The sequence below is a fragment of the Alligator sinensis genome, unplaced genomic scaffold (genome assembly GCF_000455745.1).
Source record: "Alligator sinensis unplaced genomic scaffold, ASM45574v1 scaffold188_1, whole genome shotgun sequence".
NCBI classification, from domain to species: domain Eukaryota; kingdom Metazoa; phylum Chordata; order Crocodylia; family Alligatoridae; genus Alligator; species Alligator sinensis.
The window spans coordinates 1347644-1369898 of record NW_005841903.1 but is presented as its reverse complement, the minus strand read 5'-3'; the positions used below and the strand labels follow the sequence as shown (position 1 = coordinate 1369898).

The following is a 22255-nucleotide window of genomic DNA, read 5'->3' as shown; positions in this document are numbered from 1 at the left end:
ATGTGGAATGTCATGCCAAGCAAAGAAGCACCAGCTTTGACAGGGTTCGGCACTGGTCACATTCAACAAGATTGCATGTTCCAATTTGTTGTTTGGTGTGTATTGGCAACCCCAATTGTTAAGATGCTTGACAATTTCTATTACATAAATTCTTACATCTTTTTCCCCCCAACAAACTGAGCATTATTTGTAGATACACAGTTAAGTGTATACACAATAGTAAAACTATTGAAATGTCTTTTCCTGCCTAAAGAGATAAAAAACTAATTCTGAAAGATAGAATTTGCAGAATAACATTGCAACAATAAATGGAGACAGTCTGTGGGGGAAACTGGCATTGGGCAATTATTCTGGAACAAAATGGGCTTTAAGGAACAAAGGATTGCTGGTTGCCCTGTGGCTACTCCAAAAGGAATAAAAAAGGAATCTGCAGACAACCAAATGATAAAATTTTGCATGGTTTTTCCTGGCTAGCCAAATACCTTTATATGTACTTGAGTAGCTATCTTGACTTAGTCTGTGTTACTACATCTTCATTAGAAAAGTGACCTGGGCTACCTAGATGAAAGCTAGCAAAGGCACACTTAGCATAGTGCAGTTGTACCTCCTGGACTTCAGTGTGTATGTACCCTGAGAGGTGGTGAAGACTGCATAAAGTAAGCAGACAGAATTAGAGGAAATGGCCTAACAGAGATGGATTGGGGGACCGTAATAGCAAAATGGAAGTTGAGAACAAATAGTTTGTGTTTGATACTTGGTTTGAATGAGAGCTAGTAGAATCCTTGATTCAGGAGGTGCACAGTCCCACCAGAGGAGATGCTCTGCTGGACCTGGTACTGGCCGCAGGCGACGACCTGGTAAGAGGCCTCCAGGTTCTTGACCACCTGGGCAATAGTGATCATTGCGTGCTGGAATTCACCATCCAGCGTAGAGTGTCAAGGGCCCGCAGCAAGGTGGTGGCCCTAGACTTCAGGAGGGCCAACTTCAGTGAGATGAGGAGATTAGTGGGAGAGGAACTGGGGTCCTTGAGGGCAGAGGAACTCAGCGTCCAAGAGGAGTGGTCGTTCCTTAAGGAAACGATACTCGGGGCCCAAGGGGTGTCCATCCCGACAAGAAGCAAGGCGGGCAGGAGTGTCCAAAAGCCCCCCTGGCTCACCAAGGGTGTCCGGGAATGCCTGCTTGCCAAAAGGGCGGCGTACGCCCGGTGGAAGGGGGGTGTAATCTCCAAAGAGGAGTATACCTCCTCTGCTCGGGCCTGCAGGCGGGCTGTTAGGAAGGCCAAGGCGGAGATAGAGCTCGGATTAGCGTCCAGGATTAAGGATAACAAAAAGTCCTTTTTCAAATATATTGGGAGGATGAAGAAGGCGCCGGGTAATGTGGGGCCCCTGCAGGATATGCGGGGCAATCTGGTGGTTGCGTCAGAGGATAAAGCGGACCTCTTTAACCAATTCTTCACCTCCGTTTTCTTGTGCAGGGACCGGGACTTCCCTGCTGTGATAGAAGCCGGACGCGAGGGGATCGCCTTCAGACCTCAGGTTGGGGAGGACCGGGTTAGAGAGCTTCTGGAGGGGCTGGACGCGTTCAAGTCAGCGGGTCCGGATGCTCTCCACCCCAGGGTGCTGAGGGAGCTGGCTGGGGTTATTGCAGGGCCCCTGGCACGGCTCTACGAGCGATCGTGGTGCTTGGGCCAGGTGCCAGACGATTGGAAGGTAGCTAATGTGGTCCCCATCTTCAAAAAAGGGAAAAGGGAGGACCCGGGCAATTATAGGCCCGTCAGTCTTACCTCAATCCTGGGGAAGCTCTTTGAGAAGATCATCAAGGAGCACATTTGTGATGGGCCGGCATCCGAGATGATGCTCAGGGGCAATCAGCATGGATTTATTAGGGGGAGATCATGTCAGACCAACCTGATTGCCTTTTATGATCAGGTCACAAAGGCCATGGATGCAGGTGTCGCGGTGGATGTAGTCTTTCTGGACTTCAGCAAGGCCTTTGACACCGTCTCTCACCCCATCCTAATTAATAAACTAGGCGACTGTGGCATAGATGCCTACACGGTCAGATGGATTGCAGATTGGCTGAAGGGTCGCACTCAGAGGGTGGTGGTGGATGGATCATATTCGACTTGGGGGGAGGTGGGTAGTGGAGTCCCTCAGGGCTCGGTCCTGGGCCCTGCGCTGTTCAATGTCTTCATCAGCGATCTTGATGTTGGGGTGGAGAGCAACCTGTTTAAATTCGCTGATGACACCAAAATTTGGGGGGAGGTGAGCACGCTAGCAGGGAGAGAGAGATTGCAGAAGGATCTGGATAGGTTACAGGGGTGGGCAGACAGGAACAGGATGCGTTTCAATACGGACAAGTGCAGGGTGCTGCACTTGGGTAGTAGGAACCAGCAGCACACTTATAAGATGGGGAGCTCCCTACTTGAGAGCACGGAGGCGGAAAGGGATCTTGGTGTCATTATTGACTCCAAGATGAACATGGGCCGACAATGCGAGGTCATGGTTGGCAGGGCTAACCGGACCTTGTCGTGCATCCACAGGTGCATCTCGAGTAGAGCCAGGGAGGTGATCCTCCCCCTCTATGCGACGCTGGTCAGGCCGCAGCTGGAGTATTGTGTCCAGTTCTGTGCGCCCCATTTCAGGAGGGATGTGGACAACATGGAGAGGGTCCAGAGGAGGGCCACCCGCATGATCCGGGGACAACAGGGCAGACCCTACAGTGAGAGACTGCGGGACTTGAACCTATTCAGCCTCCACAAGAGAAGGCTGAGGGGGGACCTGGTGACCGTCTATAAACTCACTAGGGGGAACCAGAAGGGTTTGGGGGAGACGCTGTTTCCCCTAGCCCCTGCTGGCATAACAAGGAATAATGGGCACAAGTTGATGGAGAGGAGGTACAGATTGGACATCCGAAAAAACTACTTCACAGTCAGGGCGGCTAGGAGCTGGAACCAACTTCCAAGGGAGGTGGTGCTGGCCCCTACCCTGGGGATCTTTAAGAAGAGGCTTTTTGTTTTTTTTTTGGGTTGTTCTCCCGCCCTGGCGGGGGGGCGGTCTAGAAGATCTATTAGGTCCCTTCCGACCCTGAAACTATGAAACTATGAAACTATGAATCAAGAATGTTGTTTGAGAGAGTGCACGCGAGAGATAATTCAGCTAATTTTTAGCTTTTTCATTTTTTTTTAAATGCAAGAAAACTGTAATATGTTGTTTGGTCCCAAATTTAAGCCATGTAAGTGTGATCCTACTGCACATAGCATTAGTCAATAAAAACTGTTAACTTATCCATTTTTGTTACATGTCTTCATCTAGTGTTTCAGGGATAAAACAGAAAATGATCATATTTAAGCACTTTAGAGGGAATTGGTCATTACTGTTTTGTTTTACTTCTAATCTTGTGAATCTGTAGTATTGACTAACTGTAACCAACCTTCATATCTGTATGTATGATACTTTGGTTGCTGGCAGATGTAAAGGCAGTTGTGTGATTGGGGCCTGAGGAATTTTATGTCCCATTTCCTAAAATGTGCAATGTTCAAGGTACATCATGTCATTCAGAGAATGGGGCATAAAACTCCTCAAAACCCAACTGCGTAACTGCCAATTGCTAATGCAAGAGCCCCATGTAAGGAACATGAGGCATATGCAGCTGGGGGCAGAAAGCTCCCCATTTCCCAGTTGCATCTGCTCTGCAACAAGGCAACAACTGGGGAGCCAGGAGCTCCCCACTCTCCAGGTGTCACTCCCACATTTGACCAGGAACTTAAAAACTGGGCATGTAGCTGGGGCTACCAGTTGCATGCCTGCTTTTTAAAGGTCCATTAAAAGCTGAGCATGGCAGCAGGGAGGCCTGGCTGTACACCCACCTACTTCTTTAAGTTCCTTGGGCAGCATAAATGCAATATCAGAAAGAGGCTCTACAATATCAGGCTCAGAGCAGCTGGAAATAGAAGAGTTCCTGCATCCCCCACTGCTTGTACCAGGTACCTCTTTAAACCTGGCAGGTTTGCTGTCCTGCCCGACAGCCCCTGCAAGTGACTGCCAGCATTAGGACTAGGGTAGCCACCAGCCAGATACCAGATCAGGGACTACCCAGTAGAGCTATGCAAAATTTGGCCAGGTGTTTCGTTATGAAGCTGTTTCTACGTGTTTTGAGCTCAAAACAGCAAAATTGAAATGAAATAAAAGGCTTTGAAACAGCTTTGAAATGAAACAAGGGCACTCAAAACATTTCAAAAGTTTCGAAACATTCTGAGTTTCGAAGCTGGGCTTGCTTGGCTTCAGCTCTGGTCCCAGATGGCAGTGGCAGCCTCCTCTCATTTGGCACACAGATTTAGGGGCCCACATCTCTAGGAGAGCTGTGGGGCTGTGCCAGACTCCTCCCAGGGGTGTGGGCCCCCGGATCTGTGCTTGGGATGAGAGGAGGCTGCCGATGCCGGCAAGTATCACGAGTTTTGCTTTGAACAGTTTTTAAGGCGCAGTTTCCCAGAATTGCCTGCACCTGTCTCCTTAAAACATGGGAAGCTTCATGCTCTCAGAAGGGGCTACCATCTCTGCAATTTTCATCCAAATCAGGAAAGAAATGACAAAGGTTTACGCATTTTCATGATTCTCCATTATAGTCTATGGACAAAATGTCAAAACGTGTTGAAATAGCAAAACAGTTTTCATTAAATGAAACAGAACAGTGCTTTGAAATGAAAACAAAACAAAAAACAAAACACTGTCCCTTCGAAACAGGAAAAGGGAAGTCAAAATGAAATGGTGCTGTTTCGTACAGCCCTGCTGCCCAGGTCCTGATGCTGACAGTCAGGTAATTGTCTCCATTGGGATGATGGACATGCCACACATTCAGTTTATGGTGCCATACAAACCAGCCACAAATATGTTGCACATATTTTGTGGAATACCTTTGTGTCCGGTCTGCCATTTTCTGGCAACATAAACTTGATGAATGTAGAGCATACTGCTGTTTAAGAAACAATAAACACCTCAATCTTGCCATAAATGTAAAGTGTGCCAACAGCCTGTGTGTACAAGTAATGGCAAATACTAGAGAGACAGTGACAGTGTAATTAATACAGATAGAAAATGTTGCCGACTATTTTTAATATTGCTCTTGAGACAGGAATATTTGTTTGAATTGCATGTTTTTGTGTTTTAGCCATTGCGAACAATCAATAAGCACTGCTCCATTTTGTGGAAAAAGCCAGTGCTCTAATGACAATCATTTGTGATGTAAATAGAAAAGGCCAAATAAATTGAAATGTGCCTTTTCCTTCCTATATGCATTTAGAATTTCTGGAATTTATAAATATGTTCGTCCCCTGGAACTCTGCCAGCCTGCAAGGGAAAAGCCATGCTTTCACACGTTTTTCTCCTTTAAAGGAGAATCCATTTTTGAAAGTCTGTTCACAACCCTTTCGTATGTTCTCGTGACCCACTTTTGGGCTGTGACCCACAGGTTGAGATTAGTTGCTAGAGTTTCCTGATGGGGACTAATGTATTTGTAAATTCCAGAAATTCTAAATCCATATAGGAAAGAAAAGGCACATTTCAATTTATTTTGCCTTTTCTACATGTGGCTGAATTTCTAGAATCAAAAGTGATTATCTGTTCGCTTGCTTATTGGTTCAATCTACACAGTTTAGACTAATTTAAGAAGATTTAAATAATTCAGCCTCAGGCTTTTTGACTGTCTGTACTTAGCCTAAGACATAAGCAGATAAGCAGGTAAAGAGAGGGTAAAATCCATTCTTCTTCTGAGAGTGCAAAGGGTCTGGTACTTTGCTCAGTGAAGGCCAACATAAAGGCTTTGTGTTTTCTTCTGAATCATCCAGAAATGGCAAGTCTAAGAGGCAGAGTATTAGACAATTTATGGACCATTGTGCTGCTGTGGAAATACACTTATGTATTTGCAGCCATTTATGCCTTCAGTTTGTGCTTTGCAAATGCAACACTATTTGAGTTAAAGAACCTAATTTCTTACACTCCAGTATCTGCTGTTCTACTGAAAAGAGTTGCCACACTTCAGAATGACATTGGTGGACTGATATGTCTACAGCACAAGGAATTCTTTTTTTTTTTTAAGTGGGAGGTATTCAGTAAGACTTACTGCCTTGAGTGTTCTCAGACAAGATCCAGATGTACTGGTACCTGAAGGAACACGATTGGACTCTGCTCTGTTTTAGACAACATTCAGTTCTTGTGAAAATTAATTGTTCTTGCTGACCTCAGCATGAATCACAATATCTGTAGAATGTTTTGTACCTGCAGTACCACAATGCCCTCACTCATTCCTATTTCTACCCCATGGTAAATGTAGGATTGTGGCCTTCAGGGGGAAAAGGCTAGATTGTCCTTGTAGATCCATTGACTTTAAAAGGACTATACCTATTTATAACTGCTGATGACATGGCCCAGAAAGTTATACCCAATCACTATTGACCTTCATTAAACCAGTTTACATGTAATTTCTGCTTCTAGCCTTGAAGTACAAATGCTGAGAGTCCTTTTACATTTTTATCCCAGCTAGTGGAACTGAAGATCTTTCTAATCCCTTAGCACCTTTATAAGATGATGCATCTCTTTGAATGACAAAGCCAAGATAAACAATGTCATTTGTGATTACAGATTCCATATTCCATATTTCCCTGCATGAGACAGTTACCATAAAATATTTTCTAATGCTCATGCTTATAATAGAAACTAAGTTGGGACCATGACGTTTTTCAGGTTTCATGGATGTTTGTGTTCTACTTTGATATATGTTGATGTTGATATTTTGTACTGCAACATTCTTAATGCATTCTGCAACTCTTTACTAAGTTCAGCCTTGCAACCCTCATAGAAAGTAAGTAGCATACCTACATTACATATCAGGAAACTGAAGTATTTCTGGAGAGATGAATCAATATCAGAGCCAGGAATGAAATTCCAGAATGCTAACTCCTACATGTATCGTCTGAGCCAAACTTAAGATGGGTTTAATAATGTCAAGCTATTAATAATAGTGGTATTTTAGTTTATGTATATAGCTCTATAAAGCATGGTCATTTCATAATAATTACAACTAAATGCTAATTAATCCACAAAAACAAGTAACTCTGTCCATAATTTCTGTCCAAATTCCAGCATCTATATTTCATACAGCTATTCAGTATCTGTTGGTATGGAAATCTATTCAAATGATTAAGTTTATCATAGGCAAAGCCCACAATAATATTTACTCAGTTGCTATTTTAGTGATTGATTGATCATGAGCAAACAGCTAATTTGTTTGTTCAGTTTGTATGTGCAAATGTGATGCATGTATACTTTATATCACAACCATTCCCATGAAGAGGAAAGGTAGCAGAAGGGCTGGCAAGCCCTCCTGGCTCAATAGGGACACTGCGATCCTCTTGAAAAAGAAAAAGGGGTGTACACATAGTGGAAGCTAGGGACAGTCCTCAAGGAGGACTATACAACAATTTTGGAAAACTGGCTGCTTGGTAGGACCCAGAGAGTTCTCATGAAAGGATCTGTGTCATCCTGGCAAGAAGTGGCCAGTAGTGTCCCTCAGGGGTCTGTGCTTGGGAGTGGTGCTTTTCAAAATCTTTATCAAGGATTTGGATGTGGGGGTAAAAAGCTTGTTGGCCATGTTTCGGACAACATCAAGTTATAGGGGAGTGTGGTCATGCCAGAAGATAGGTTGCAGATACAGGCGGACCTGGCCAGGCTGGAGAGCTGGGCGGACTGGAACCTGATGAAGTTCAACACTCAGAAATGTAAGGTGCTCCATTTGGGGACAAACGAGCCCCAACATACCTACACGCTCAGTGGCGAAAATTTGACTTGCACCATGGCTGAAAGGGACCTAGGGGTAATGATCGACCATCGCATGAACATGAGCTGGCAGTGCAATGCTGTGGCCAGCAGGGCAAACAACACACTGGCATGCATTAACCATTGCATATCATGCAAAACTAAGAAAGTGATACTCCCACTGTACTCTGCACTGTACTCTGTGAGACCACAGCTGGAGTACTGCATCCAGTTCTGGGTGCTGCACTTCAATAAGGATGTGGAAAAACTTGAGAGGGTCCAGAGAAGAGCCACCTGTATGATCAGGGACTTGCAAGACAAGTGATATGAGGAGAGGCTGAGGGACTTGGGCTTCTTCAGCCTACAGAAGAGAAGGCTGAGAGGGGACTCGGTAGTGGCTTAATGCTACAATAGGGGAGTACATCAAGAACTCAGTGAACAGCTGTTCACAAGGGCACCCCTGGGGAAGACCAGAAGCAATGGATACAAACTCGTGGAAGGCCGCTTCAGGCTCAGTTCCAAGAAAAACTCTCTCACAGTCAGGGTGTCCAGATTGTGGAATAAACTCCCTCCAGTGGTGGTGCAGTCACCTCCCCTGGAAATCTTCAAAAGGAGACTGGACAGTCACCTCACTGGGGTCACTTGACCCCAGTTGTCTTTTCCTGCCTAGTGTAGGGAGACTGGACCCGATGATCTACAAGGTCCCCTCTAGCCCCTTATAACCTATGAATCTATGAAAAAACAAACAAACCTTAGGACACTGGACTTGAAACTGAGCTCGAAGAAGGGCCATACCTGGTGGGGGGGGAGGGGGGGAGTGGGGAAACCGGGGCGACTGCCCTAGGCCCCATGCTTTGGGGGGCCCCACAGAGCTGGGCCAGCTTTGCATCCAGCCATTCACTACCCCACCACCCCCTGCTGCCTCTGTGTCCGGGCCCCGCACAAGCTGATTTGTCTCGGGCCCTGCACAGACTGATTTGCCCCAGGCCCCGCACCCACAGTTGTCTCTGGCTCCACGTATTTAGTTGGTAACTGGGGGGCCGGGGGGGTGGTAGGGGTAAGACAGGGGATGGCTCACTGCATATGACCTTTTTGCTATTCTCTTTCTAGTGATATGCCAATGAAAGGTTAGAATTTAGATCCAGTACCTTACAGCAGGAAGTTTTGTGAACCTGGGAATGGGGAGGTGAACTCTGGGGCAAGCAAGAAGTTTCCTGAAGCAGCCTTTCATGGCTGCCAGTCAATAAAATATATTTTTAAAATGTTCTTCCTTGTTCTACTGTTGTTATGTGAATGGACAAGAGCATTACACTCTTCCTTTAAAAAAGCTGTTATGTCTTACTGTTGGAAACAGGGTACTGGATTAGATGGGTCTTTGGTTTACCTGATATAACTATTCTTATGCTCTAATGACAGACTGCTTTATAATTACAATATAAAAGCTTATAACTGATCTTTTATGGGTCTTTTGTATACTGTCTACAGTGATGTGGGTCAGAAGATTGTCTAGTGGCACAAAATGCTGTGGCACATTAGGTTGCAGGCTATCCATTACACTGCTGCATATCTCTTGCTATAATTCCTAATGAATGGTTTGACAGACCTAAGTTTCTGGACAACAGGCTATCTATATTAGCCATGGAGTAAACAGCATTAGGCTTGGCCAAACGGAGTGGCAGACTCATGAAATTCAAGTCACTTCTCCTTTGCTGATGTCTGAGAGTTCTTATTCTTTGGGGTTGATCCACCATCAATTTGACTTGCTTTTTAAATGTTACAGTCATTTTTGGTTGGCCTATTGTGCATATTTTCCTATTTTCTTCCACTAGATAATGTAATGTTCTGTTTATCCTTTATAGAGGTCCTTATATCACAATACAGCTCCATTTCTTGTCAAGACTCAGCCAAGATGCTGTTGAATAAATCTCCAAGATTCTGTTAAATAATTCCCACTTCTACTATCAATTACAGTTTTCTGCAATATAGCAAAATTGCAAACACCTTTTCCCTTGGGGTATCTTGCATGTGTTCATAACCAGTCATTAAAAAGTAAAATATTAGGGTCTGTCTTCTTCAGGTACTTGCTTTCGTATATATTTCATGCCAATTTATAATGAAATCAGTACATCATAATACTGCTCAAATACTGCCTGTGTGCTTGCCTCATTTCTTAGGACCAGGAACAGCCTCTAGACTAGAATTTTTGTAATAGAGCTGGTCAAAAACTATCATTGAAGCAGTTATGTATTGGAAAATCCAGGTTCAAAATGATGTGCTGTTTGTTTTCTCTCTCTCTCTCAATTTCTCTCTCTCACTCCATTTTTCTTTAAAATCTTTTATCCTTGCAATTTTATTGTGCAAAAAAATGGGGAAAAACATTTTGAAACTAAGATGTCCCAGCTTGACATTTGTAATACATAAAGCTTCCATTTAAAAATGACTTTTGGGGTTGAAGTTTACTTTCTTTTTATATACAGAATAAATTAAAATATAAAAGGGTGTAGAACAAAATGTTCCAATTGACTAAAAATTAGGATTTAAAAAAAAAATGATTTTTTTAAAATAGGATGAAAATCAGTTTTTTGACCAACTCTACTCTATATTAATTCTAGTACAAAACACTCTACCCCCAACCACATTTTTAGATGACTTAGTGTAATAAGAATAATGAAACTGTCCTATGATCAGTATTATGGACCCAACACAAATTTCTTACAAATCATTCTCTGATCTGTTCTTCCTAAAAATGTTCTAAAAAGGTACTATGTAAAAGTTCCGGTATTCTCTAACAAACTTATTGTCCTGTTGTTCATTTCTATTGGGAACTAATTCCCAGCTGTTGTAGGACAGGGTGCAGTTGCACATTTATTTTTATTTTTTTAAGGAAAATTTTTTATGTTCCAAATCAAATCAGCCAAATCAATTCCAAATCCGTGAGTCAGTCAAGAACCATATTTGGTCCTACTACCTGCAAACATTCTCTACCTCCACGTGGGGCTTCAGATACTTCCAAATCATTTGCCAGTCATCCTACATGCAGGCCCAAGCCTGGAGGCTTGGGGTTCGGATGCCCCTTGAGTTTTGCTTGCCCTCAGCAGGCAAGCTAGGTAACAAGCTAGGGAGAAGTATCCCATTTCCATAAAGTGGGCGTAAAGCCAAGACCTTCCCACTGGAACAGAACCGTTATGAAATGTCATTGATTGGGAACCAGTTAACAACTGTGCGTGAAGTGCTGTGGCTTCAACAGCAGATAGTGGGAGTGAGCACCCAGTACAGTAGACCTCTTAGCGAGGGAGGTGCCGGAGTGCTTCTACCCATAGTTTGCGGGTTCCTGGGGTAGGTGACCTGTCACTGGGGTTTACACCTTTCTACTTTCCCTCTTCCCTTAAACCTAGGTTTAATGAACTACAATAGCCTTCAATTAACTGAAGCCTGCAGTGTACCCATCTGACTTGGTGGGAAAGGGACCTGTGCTTTTGGGTTCCTAGTGGCTAAGAGCACAGTTAAGTAGGGAGTGAGAGCACAGCTAGTCACAAGAAAGGCTAATTTTATTTTAAACTCAGTGATAAAAAGGGAAAACTGTGGGGTGGCAGTATAGTTCTGGTTGCATAATTCTAAGAAAGACCTGTTGTGTGTGTGGGTAGGGAAAGGGGGAAGGAGTAATGCAGTACGGGATGCTTGGAGGAGTAACCGACCTGTGTCACAGAACTCTGTTTTCCACATATAATGCTGAACTAATACAAAACAGTACTTTATTTCTTGAATACACTTTTGGACATTTCTAAACAGCTTTAAACCAGTTTAACAAGCTTTGTCTGTCCACCCCAGGTATCAAAAGCACTAAACTAATTATTATGTGTGTCCATCTCTGGTTTTGGGATGCTGGGGGCTTAGAAGGTAAACCAGTAGCCAAGATAATACCAGTAAGTCTAACCTGGGAATGCATTATAAAGCTCTTCCCTGCTACTTTCTTTTCTTGTGACATTGTTTGCTACTAGTGAAATGTGAATTAATTCTTGCTTTGCTCTGTTTAACTGAGGCTGGAGACAAATATCACATGTCAAGTGCTTTGAAGTGCTCCAAAGGGTGAAATGTAGGGAGGTACACACATCCCGGTGTCACAGGCCCTGGGAGAGGGGGACTGCAGAGCCACCCTGGCAGTTGGCTCTGCTTCCCCCACCCTGTTTCAAATGTTATATCTATCTGCATCCTAAAAGGATATAGTGAGTGGGGATCATCTCTTTAATCTTAAAAAAATGTTCAAATGCATTTCTTTGGAGAAAAGAAAACAGTGTAATTTGGGTATAACTGAAGTCACTTGGGTTAAAAAGGTATGAAACCAGTCTAAATAACAAAACTAGCATCAACATTAGGAGACCCTTGCTAGTTAACATTCAGTTTTTACTGTAACATCCTAAATTACTAGTGGAAGTTGGAATCACACTTTGCTGAGTTTTGTACAAAGATAGTTCTTGCTCTTGGGAAACCTTCATTGAAGAATTAAACACTCAATTCAGAGGATATCATAGGCAAGTTGCCTGGAGACTCAGCACGGAGCCTTGTTATATACAAAATGACTGCAAACATCCTGATGTTTGCATATACTTGTGCAACAAATCCACAGATCAGTGGCTCCTAATCTGTGGCATGCGTACCACCAATGGTATTCAGACAACCTGTCAGTGGTACACGGTAACAGATTTATTATGATTATTTTATATGACAAAAAATTGCTAGTGGTACTTAAGGTTGTATTGTTTTAAATTGGTGGTGCACAGTCTGTCAGAGTTTGGGAACTGCTGCTATTGATAGAGAAATAGAAATTGCTTGTTGTTCGTGTTCATTCAAAATTAAATCTTGCAACTGACCAAGCTTTTCTTTGCTCTCTTGTGCAGAATCACACTTTGGGCGCTTTCCCACTTTCAAGTCAGAAACCAGAATTCTTTTGATTTCTTTACCTCTGCAGCTACCCTACCTGTTTGTGAGGATAAACATTGATGTGACACTTGATACATTCTTGTCCCATGTTAGCCCAGGAGTTTCCACTCATCCATTTTCTCTTGCATTTGGGGCATTTGTATTCACCAAAGCAGCGTTTCTTGCCCTGGTATGGAGTCAGGCCTTCTCCCTTTGGACGAGCCTAAATTATAAAAAAGGAAAAATGAATACCAGATGAATACATGGGGAAAAGTTTAAAAAGGACACATTCCCCAACAAATGATTACTTGATACATGGGATTTGATTTCAACAGAACTGAGAGAGTGCTATACAGAGTTTCTGGAAACACTTGGTAGATTCCAACTACTAACTATAAAGCAGTGATTCTTAACCTTTTTTGGGCTCAAGGAACACTTCAGATATGCCAGCCCTTAGCTTTCACTATCTTTTAACTACAGAAAAATGATAGAGAAATTCTCATGGTAAAGAACTCAGACCAGAACAAGTCAGAAAGTTTTTGACATTATGGATTCCTACTCAAAATCTCTGGGTTTATCTTATGAATCGCATGTAGGAAGTTTCACACCTCACAGTGCTAATATTGTGTAGCACCTTTAAAAGGATCTCATGGCAACTTGGTTGAGAATCACTGATTTAAAGGGATGTTAGAAAAGACATTTAGAATTCTCTGGTCAGGATTCTCAGCAGTCAGTGCTCTAATATCAACATTAGTGAATTTTACTGAGTCAGGATAGTGTCTTTTGAGCATGAATAATTAACTTTTTACTGCTTAGAAGGCACGGTAAGTCAAACTAAGCCACATACTCAGACTGCATTATACCAGTCATAGCCCTCTTGTGATAATGCTAATATTTTAGATATGTTTGAAATGACTCATCTTCCATGATGGTCTGGCAATTGGTTTCAGTCCTGTACTGCTGATTGTCCTGCTTTTACAACTCCAAAGGCAGTTCAATCTCCATATTTATTTATATCTATTTCTACTCTATTAACGCTATGACAGAAGGGCCAGTTCTGATGTTGGAATGGAGGATTTATCCACTATAAACTAGCCTATGATTGGTAGCTCATGTTGTGCTTGCTACTAAACCACTGTTAGTGGGTCAATCACAGGAAGGATTTCAATGGTGATCTAACAATACATGGCTCCATGCTCCCTTACCAAACCCCTATCTGCTCCCATTACAGTAGCATAATAAGAAGTGAAAGACCAAGGCACCAGCCTCAGGCACCCACTTAGACAGGTCACAGGAGCTCCAGCTGTTGTGGATGTTGGCCCTGTCACCGTCACTGGCCCAGCTCTTATTGCCAGCCCTGCTACTGCTACTGTACCAGGCACAAACCCTGGTTGTTATGCCTCCTTTTTAGGCTAGCTTTTGTTTGATCATCTGTATTCATTTTATAAGCCACCCTTTATACCACCAAATTTTTAAAAAGTAATTAATTAGCTGTACATTTCCAAGATGGTTACGATTTGTTCAGTGGCAGATTGTGTCAAATACTACACATATATGCATATATAATCATAAGGAGATTCTTTTATGACTGTTCATAAGTAAATTAACACATTAATCACTCTCCTCTGAATATTTCCTTTATTCTGTTTTTTTCAGTGATGAATGGAAAGCATTTGAAACGTCCTTCATCTGCAGTGCAGAGGGCCATATGGTTTCTATTTTATCCATTCTCATTCTCCTATCTTGTGTCCTGGAAATAGCGAATCATATTTTTTTTGAGGGACTGCCTGCCTGATCTGAAACATTGATGTCTATCACAATAATGTTTACTGCTTGCCTAAGCTTTTGAATTATTGTAAAATCCTTGGATGCAGTCATGTTTGACATCTAATTTCAAACGGCATGATCAGCAGTGTCAGAATAAATACAATAGTATAGGGCCATTTCTAGTGAGAGCAGAGTAGTACTAGCTATGACAGTTGTCCAGTTTGGTCCTGCATGCATTATTTCCACATAGAAAGATCAGTGCAGGGAGGAATTTTATAGTGATTTATTTCTTAAATTGCCTATTGGCTAGTTTAGTTTAAAGTGTTATTTTCTAATTATTTAGACCAGGGGTATTCAACCCCTGTCCCACAGGCTATATCTGACCTGCAGCACCATATCATCCAACCCTCAGGGCTCCCTATGGGTCTGGAACTTTGGTGGCAGGGGAGTGGTGCCACCATTCCCCTGCTGCCAACCAACCAGACCCACAGGGAACCCAGGTTCTGCATGCCGGAAAAGGCACCCAGTCCCAGTGTGGTGTGCAAGGCTAGGTGGGGGTGGTGCCATGTCCCAGGCAGTACGCAATCCCAACACATCATGGCTGCACTTTGGCCTTAGGACCTAATCCTGATGTAGGGAGCAGGAAGGGGTGGTGCAAGGCCTCTGGGGCCAAAACCTGTCATACAGGGGCTGGAAGGGGTGGCACCAGGCCCCGGATCCCAATTCTGGGGCGTGGTGTAGGGAGGGAGTGGAGCTGGCAGGTAGGGCTCATTCTAGCCCATGGACAGTCCTGTGTCACTCCTCTGACCCACAGAGCCAAAAAGTGAAACACCACTGATGTAGACAGAACCCAGCATAGTTGCATAGTATAAAAAACCCAGGGTTGCAACTGTCCATAAATGTACAGACGGTCAGCAAAAATTCAGGTTACAAACACAGATCTGTAATGTCAGTTCAAATGAGTCACCCATAAAAACACTAAGCAGTCAGAGCTAATTGAAGTTTCATAGTCAGAAAAAAGCAGGGTGCAGTGTTGAAGCACAGACAGCATATGATTCATAGCAGTGCCACTTGGTGGCTGAGCAGGAGTACAGCACCCTGAAGGGAACTCTTATCAGGGCTTTGTGGTTGACAGAATTTTCCATAGCTCCTTCCCCAACCTCCAGCCATGTGGTAGTGCTGCTGCTGTGTCTGCCTGGAACACTGCTGGGTGACAGGTAGGCAGACAGTGACTGTTCTTTAGAGGCCTATGCTGGAATGGGGGTAGAGGTGAGAGGGGGGGAAGTGGGACTGGCAGGGGTAAGGCTTTGGGGTGCCCAGGTGGGGGTACAGCATGGTGCAGGGTGTGGTTGGGGGCATCAGGGTGTGGGAGTGAGTAGGGAACCCCTTGGGGGGACGTTGCAGTGTAAAACCACTGCTGCAATCAAACTGGGTTGCCAACTGAATTTTAAAAAATGCAAACTTTTTACTGACAACCAAACTTTGTATCTTTTTTTTACTGTGGATGGTGTAAACCCCTATATTTGAACCCAGCTCTTCTAATTGGGGCTTGGCAGCAGGATAAGGTCTGGCAGAAAAGTTGCATTTACATGATATAAAGCACATTAATAAAAATGTATCAGAAAAAAAGTTTGTTTGTCAGTAGAAAGTTTCAGATTGTCAGTAAGAAAAATTTCTTGAGTTGGCAACCCTGCAAAAGCCATAAAATGTAACTCAATATATACACGTACACTGTAGTATTTCTAATGCAAGAAAACATTATATTCAAAATATCAGCTGAGTAAAGAATTAGAAGCTAGAGTAACTATTCATTCCTGGTTCAAGTGTTGAGGAGACCAACTAGGGGCTGTGCTCTTCTTGACCTGCTGCTCACAAACAAGGATGAATTTGTGGGAAATATAGAAGTGGATGGCAACTTGGGCAGCAGTGGCCATGAGACAATTGAGTGCAGGATCCTGAGGAAAGGGAGGAAACAGAGCAGCAGAGGCAGGGCCTCAAGACTTCAGAAAAGTAGACTTCCACTCACTCGGGGAACTGATAGGCCAGATCCCCTGGGAGGACCGTTTGAGTGGGAAACCAGGAAAGCTGGCTGTACTTTAAAGAAAACTTATTGAGGGTACAGGGACAAACCATCCCAATGTGCAGGAAGACTAGCAGATGGTTTAGCAGAAGACCAGCTTAGCTTAGATGGGAACTCCTTTAATGAGCTAGAACACAAAAAGGAAGCTTACAAGATGTGGAAACTTGTAAGGAGTATGAGAGTATTGCTAGGGCATGCAGGGATGAAATCAGGATGCAAAAAAGACTGAACTACTCAATGCCTTTTTTACCTCAGTCTTGACAGGCAAGGTCAATTCCCAGGCTACTGCATCTGGCAGCACAGTTTGGGGAGGAGGTGAGCAACTGGCAGTGGCAAAAGAACAGGTTGGGGACTACTTAGAAAATAGTCCCTAATAGTTACAGGTCCATGGGGCTGGACAAAATGCACCAAAGGATGCTGAGGGAGTTTGTGTGGATGTGATTGAAGAGCCATTGGTCATCATCTTTGAAAGCTCGTGATGATTGGAAGAAGTCCCAGATGATTGGAAAAGGGCAAATCTTTAAGAAAGGGAAGAAGGAGGATCTGGGGAACTACAGACCAGTCAGCCTCACCTCAGTCCCTGGAAAAACCATGGAGCAGTGCTCAAGGAATCCATTTCTAAGCTCTTGGAGGAGAAGGTGATTAGGAACAGTCAGCATGGATTCAGCAAGGGCAAGTCACGTATGACCAACCTGATTGCCATCTATGATGAGATGACAGGCTCAATAGATGCTGGGAGAGCAGTGAACAGCAGTTAGAGAGCTTGATCCTAACGAGGCTTTTGATACGGTCTCCCACAACATTCTCACAAGCAAGCTAAGGAAGTCCAGGTTGAATGAATGGACTGTATATTCAGCACTGTTGAGGCCACATCTGGAATAATGTATCCAGTTTTGGGCCCCCCACTACAGAAAGGATGTGGACAAATTGGGGAGAGTCCAGCACAGGGCAATGAAAGTTGTGAGGGAACTGGGCTTATTTAGTCTGGAGAAGAGAACATGGAGAGGGGATTTAATAGCAGCCTTCAACTACCTGAAGGGTAGTTTCAAAGAGGATGGAGCTAAACTGTTCTCAGTGGGCCCTTGTACACGTATGTGGCATTTAGTCACTAAAAATGTTCCTGGTTTAATTTTTCTTTCTTAGTTTAAGATGGCTAAATAAGTAAGGTGGATGTGATTTACCATACAGTGGCTTATTATGCTATAACTAGTAAAATGTTTTCTATAGATGTGACTGTTCTAGGGTCAGCAATCTTATTGTTTTCTTGTTGCTTACCCCGTTAGGAATAGAGGAAGCCATGCCCTAGCAAGCATTTCACAGAGAAAATCCCCATTCCTGCATTACCTTCTGGTATGTCAAATTCCATGATTAATTACCCAGAGCTACCCTATCCATACCACATGCACCCAATGCTACATGTTAGAGTTCTCTTCTAGAATTGGCAAAAGCCTGCTTAGCTGTGACTTGCACTTGGCAAGCCATGCACTTTATTTGCTCTGTTCATCAGTCACCCACCCCCGACATTTCTGAGGTCCCAGGAACATTTCACTTGCAAAATTCCCTGCCAGTCCCACCTCTGCCCAGGCTTGGGGCTGTGGGTGACCCCCTGCTTGTAGTGAGTGGCCTGATCTCATCACGCACTGTTTGGGGGTGTCCCAGGCCACATGCTAGGGTTTGCTCCCCAAATTGCAAACTGCCTGCCTCTACTGAAGGTCAAGGCACATCTGCACCATACAGCTCCCTCCCCACCCACTGCTCCTGGTGGTGTGGGGCAGGGACCTCAGGCTGGTAGTGACTGGCCTTCTCACCATCCACTGTTTTAGGACAGCCAACACCAAGGCTATGCTATGGTTCATGAGGGTGCAGTTTGTTCCTTTAAGTCCCAGGTCCTTATTCCTGGTTCCCAGTTCCTTTTTCAAAGCTAATCTATACCCAATAAAAGCTTCTTATTAATGAATTAACATTTTAAAGAGAGGGAATTTCATTAGATATGCATATTTACCAAATAATACGTAAATTAATATCCTGCATCCACCATGCCTGTGTACCACCAGGTGACTCTCCTGGATACCTCTAACCAGAGTCTTGCATGGCCCAAAGCATGGCCTGATTGACAGCCCCCCATGTACACGTGTATGGGCTTGAATAAGGAAATTCTTTTGGGCTGGGATTACAGATGAAAAGCCTTCTTAGGCCCCCCATACCATGACTCTATGCCACTGGGGGATTCTCTCAGACATCTCTGATTAGAGTCTTGTCTGGCCCAAAGCACTGTTTGTTCATGCCAGGCTGCCAACTCACAGCCCCCCATGCACACTATAGTAAGGATTTCCAGCTGTCATCCCAGCCCAAAAACCAGTTCCTTATTCAAGCCCATATACTTACTGGCCAAGCCCACATAGTCAGGGGTGTCCAGAAGAGTCCCGAGTGCCAGAAGCATGGCGTGGGGTGGCACTAGTTCTGGGGTGTAATGCCCACATATAACAGTACATGGGGAGGGCAGAGATGCACCCAGCTCTGGGTGTAACTGCTACATAGAACAGTGTATGGGGAGGGCTGAGAAATACCCCAGAGCTGGGTGCAATGGCCACATATAACATTTCATCATAGCCTTCACCATACACTGTTATCCATGGCCATTACACTCCAGAGCTGGGCACAACTAGGTCAGTCCTGGGTCGACCCAGTTCTTCCAGAGAGATGAGGAGACAATATCATGGTGTGCTACTGTGGTCAGTGTCCGGGGGAACTGTCCTGGCAATGAGGAAACTGCCTGGGTGACCAGTGGAGTCACCCTAAAACCAACACCCCAGCAAAGCTGACAGATGAGGCATGAAGCCCCTGGTGCGCACCCCCGTTGGAAAGCCCAATGGGCTGCGTGGTGCCAAAGGCTGGTGCTGGCACGGGCAGTTTCCCTGTCACCCAGCAAGGTTGGAAACTCCATTAATCCCCGAAGTCTGTGAGGGAGGAAGAGTGCCTATAGCTCGGATAGAACCCCATTTTGGGCTTTAAAATAGGTGCTGTCAAAAAGGGAGGGTGAGGAAGGCAAGAAAGACCAGAGAAAGACCAGGCTTGGCAATAGTTTGGTGGCCAGCCAGGGCAGGGTGCACCCCCAACTTCCTGTCCATGCCACTGCAGGACTGTCCCAAAGAACCCTGGCCACAGTCCTGCCCGGCCCAAAGCACAGTTTGTGCATGCCAGGCTGCCAACTGACAGCCCCCCTATGCCCACTGTACTAAGTATATGGGCTCAAATAAGGAACCAGTTTTGGGCTGGGATTATGGCTGGAAATCCTTCTTGGGCCACACCACGCCATGCCTCTGTGGCACTGGAGGACTTTTCTGGACATCTTTGACCAGAGGCTTGCCTGGCCCAAAGCCCAATTTGTTCATGTGAGGCTGCCAACTGACAAGCCTCCCCATGCCCGCTGTACTAAGTATCAGGGGTGTGCAAAGCGGGCCATATTCAATTTGGATTCGGGCTGAATCAGGGACAATGATTCGATTAGTTGATTCAGATTGCTGTCCCTGATTCGATTCAGCCGAATCCGAAGATTTGATGCTGATTCAGAGAATCGGCAGTTCAGCCATAGACACAACTTTAAATGTTTTTTCTATGTACCTCGAGATACCAGCGCGGCTCGTGAATGCTGCGATGCTGGGGCGGATGGAGTGTCCCACAGGAGTGCGGTGTGGGGAGCCCCTGCATGCTTGGCAGTGAACCCAGAAGTGGACCAGAACTACTTCCGGTCCACTCTGGGTCCACCAGGGAGCACGCAGTGGGGTCCCCCTGCATCCCCCTGGCTCAGCGATCAGCCACAGAGGGGCCTGGGGTGCCACCCCAGACTCAGAGGGCACCAGCTGCCAAGTGGGCAGCGTGTGGGGGCCCCCCGCATGCTCCCCGGTGGACCCGGAAGTGGACCGGAAGTGCTTTAGGTCCACTTCCAGTTCTGCTCCCGAGCACGCTGGGGAGCCTCCCATGCTCCTGTGGGATGCTCCATCCACCCCAGCATCACAGCATTCACGAGCCACCTGCTACCTTGACGTATGTAGAAAAAACATTTAAAGCTGTGTCTATATCTGAATCACCAAACCTTTCTGAATCTCTCCAAATCAATTCAGAGGGTTCCAATTCAATTCAGAGAAATTAAAGGGTCTTCTGATTCAATTCGGATTAGGAGATTCGGCCACTGAACTGGGCCAAATCTCCACCAAATCAAATGAGGGACCAAAGCTTCACACAGTCTTACTAAGTACATGGACTTGAATAAGGAACTGGCTTTTGGGCTGAGATTACAGATTGAAATCTTTTCTGGGCCATCTGACACCATGTCTGTGTGCCACTGGAGGACTCTCTTGGACACTCCTGACCAGAGTCTTGCCCAGCCCAAAACATAGCTTGGCCATGCCAGGCTGCCAACTGACAGCACTGCAACCACAGTGCTAAGTATATGGACCTAAATAAGGAACTGGATTTGGGGCTGGGAGTATGACTTGAAATCATTCTTGGGCTATCACACGGCATACCTCTGTGGCACTGGGGGACTCTCCTGGACATCTCTGGCTAGAGTCTTGCCCAGCCCCAAGCATGGTTTGTGCATGCCAGGCTGCCAACTGACAGTCCCCCTATGCCCACTGTTCTAAGTATATAGGCTAAAATAAGGAATTTCTTTTGGGCTGGAATTAGAGGTGGAAATCTTTCTTGGGCCACCCTACGTCACGCCTCTGTGGTTTTTCTAGTTTTCTGGTTTTCCTGGAACTGGGCTGTTTTTTGGGCTGGGATTACAACTGGAAATTCTTCCTGATCCAGCCCATATGGTCAGGGGTGTCCAAGAGAGTCCCCCAGTGCGGCATGGCATGAGGTAGCCCTAGCTGTGGGGTGTAATAGACACATATGACAGTGCATAGGAATGGCAGATATGTGCCCAGCTTTGGGATGTAACAGCTGCATATAATAGTATATGGGGAGGGCTGAGATACACCCCAGAGCTGGGTGCAACAGCCACATATAACAGTTTAGCACAGCCTACACCATACACTGCCAATGCCCTTCACTCCTGATCTACAGCCCCCTACCTCCCAGGAGTGGCATGCAGTGGGTCCCAGAGGGATCAAAGCCCCAAGCTGCAGGTGGCAGCTCGGGTTCTTTCTGACCTCCCTATGGCATGAAGCTGAGCTGCTTGGTGTGCAGACAGCTAATGGAGGATCCTAGGTGCACTAGAACCTGGAGCTGGAGTTGGCAGCCTAGGCGTTGGTAGATTCATAGATTCATAGATGCTAGGGTTGGAAGGGACCTCAATAGATCATCGAGTCCGACCCCCTGCATAGGCAAGAAAGAGTGGTGGGTCTAGATGACCCCAGCTAGATGCCTATCTAACCTCCTCTTGAAGACCCCCAGGGTAGGGGAGAGCACCACCTCCCTTGGGAGCCCGTTCCAGACCTTGGCCACTCGAACTGTGAAGAAGTTCTTCCTAATGTCTAGTCTAAATCTGCTCTCTGCTAGCTTGTGGCCATTATTTCTTGTAACCCCCAGAGGCACCTTGGTGAATAAAACCTCACCAATTCCCTTCTGTGCTCCCATGATGAACTTATAGGCAGCCACAAGGTCACCTCTCAACCTTCTCTTGCGGAGGCTGAAGAGGTCCAGGTGCCCCAGTCTCTCCTCATAGGGCTTGGCCTGCAAG

General features: G+C 45.2%; 1 protein-coding gene across 1 annotated transcript in view; it reads right to left on the bottom strand.

Moving 5' to 3' along the window:
• Positions 1 to 22255, bottom strand: part of ZCCHC24 (zinc finger CCHC-type containing 24) — a 205652-nt gene that overhangs the window by 25258 nt on the left and 158139 nt on the right. Inside the window, exon 4 of the mRNA XM_025197707.1 lies at positions 12784 to 12948. Within this exon, the coding sequence (XP_025053492.1) occupies positions 12784 to 12948 (165 nt within the window). The remainder of the gene's footprint in view (positions 1 to 12783; positions 12949 to 22255) is intronic.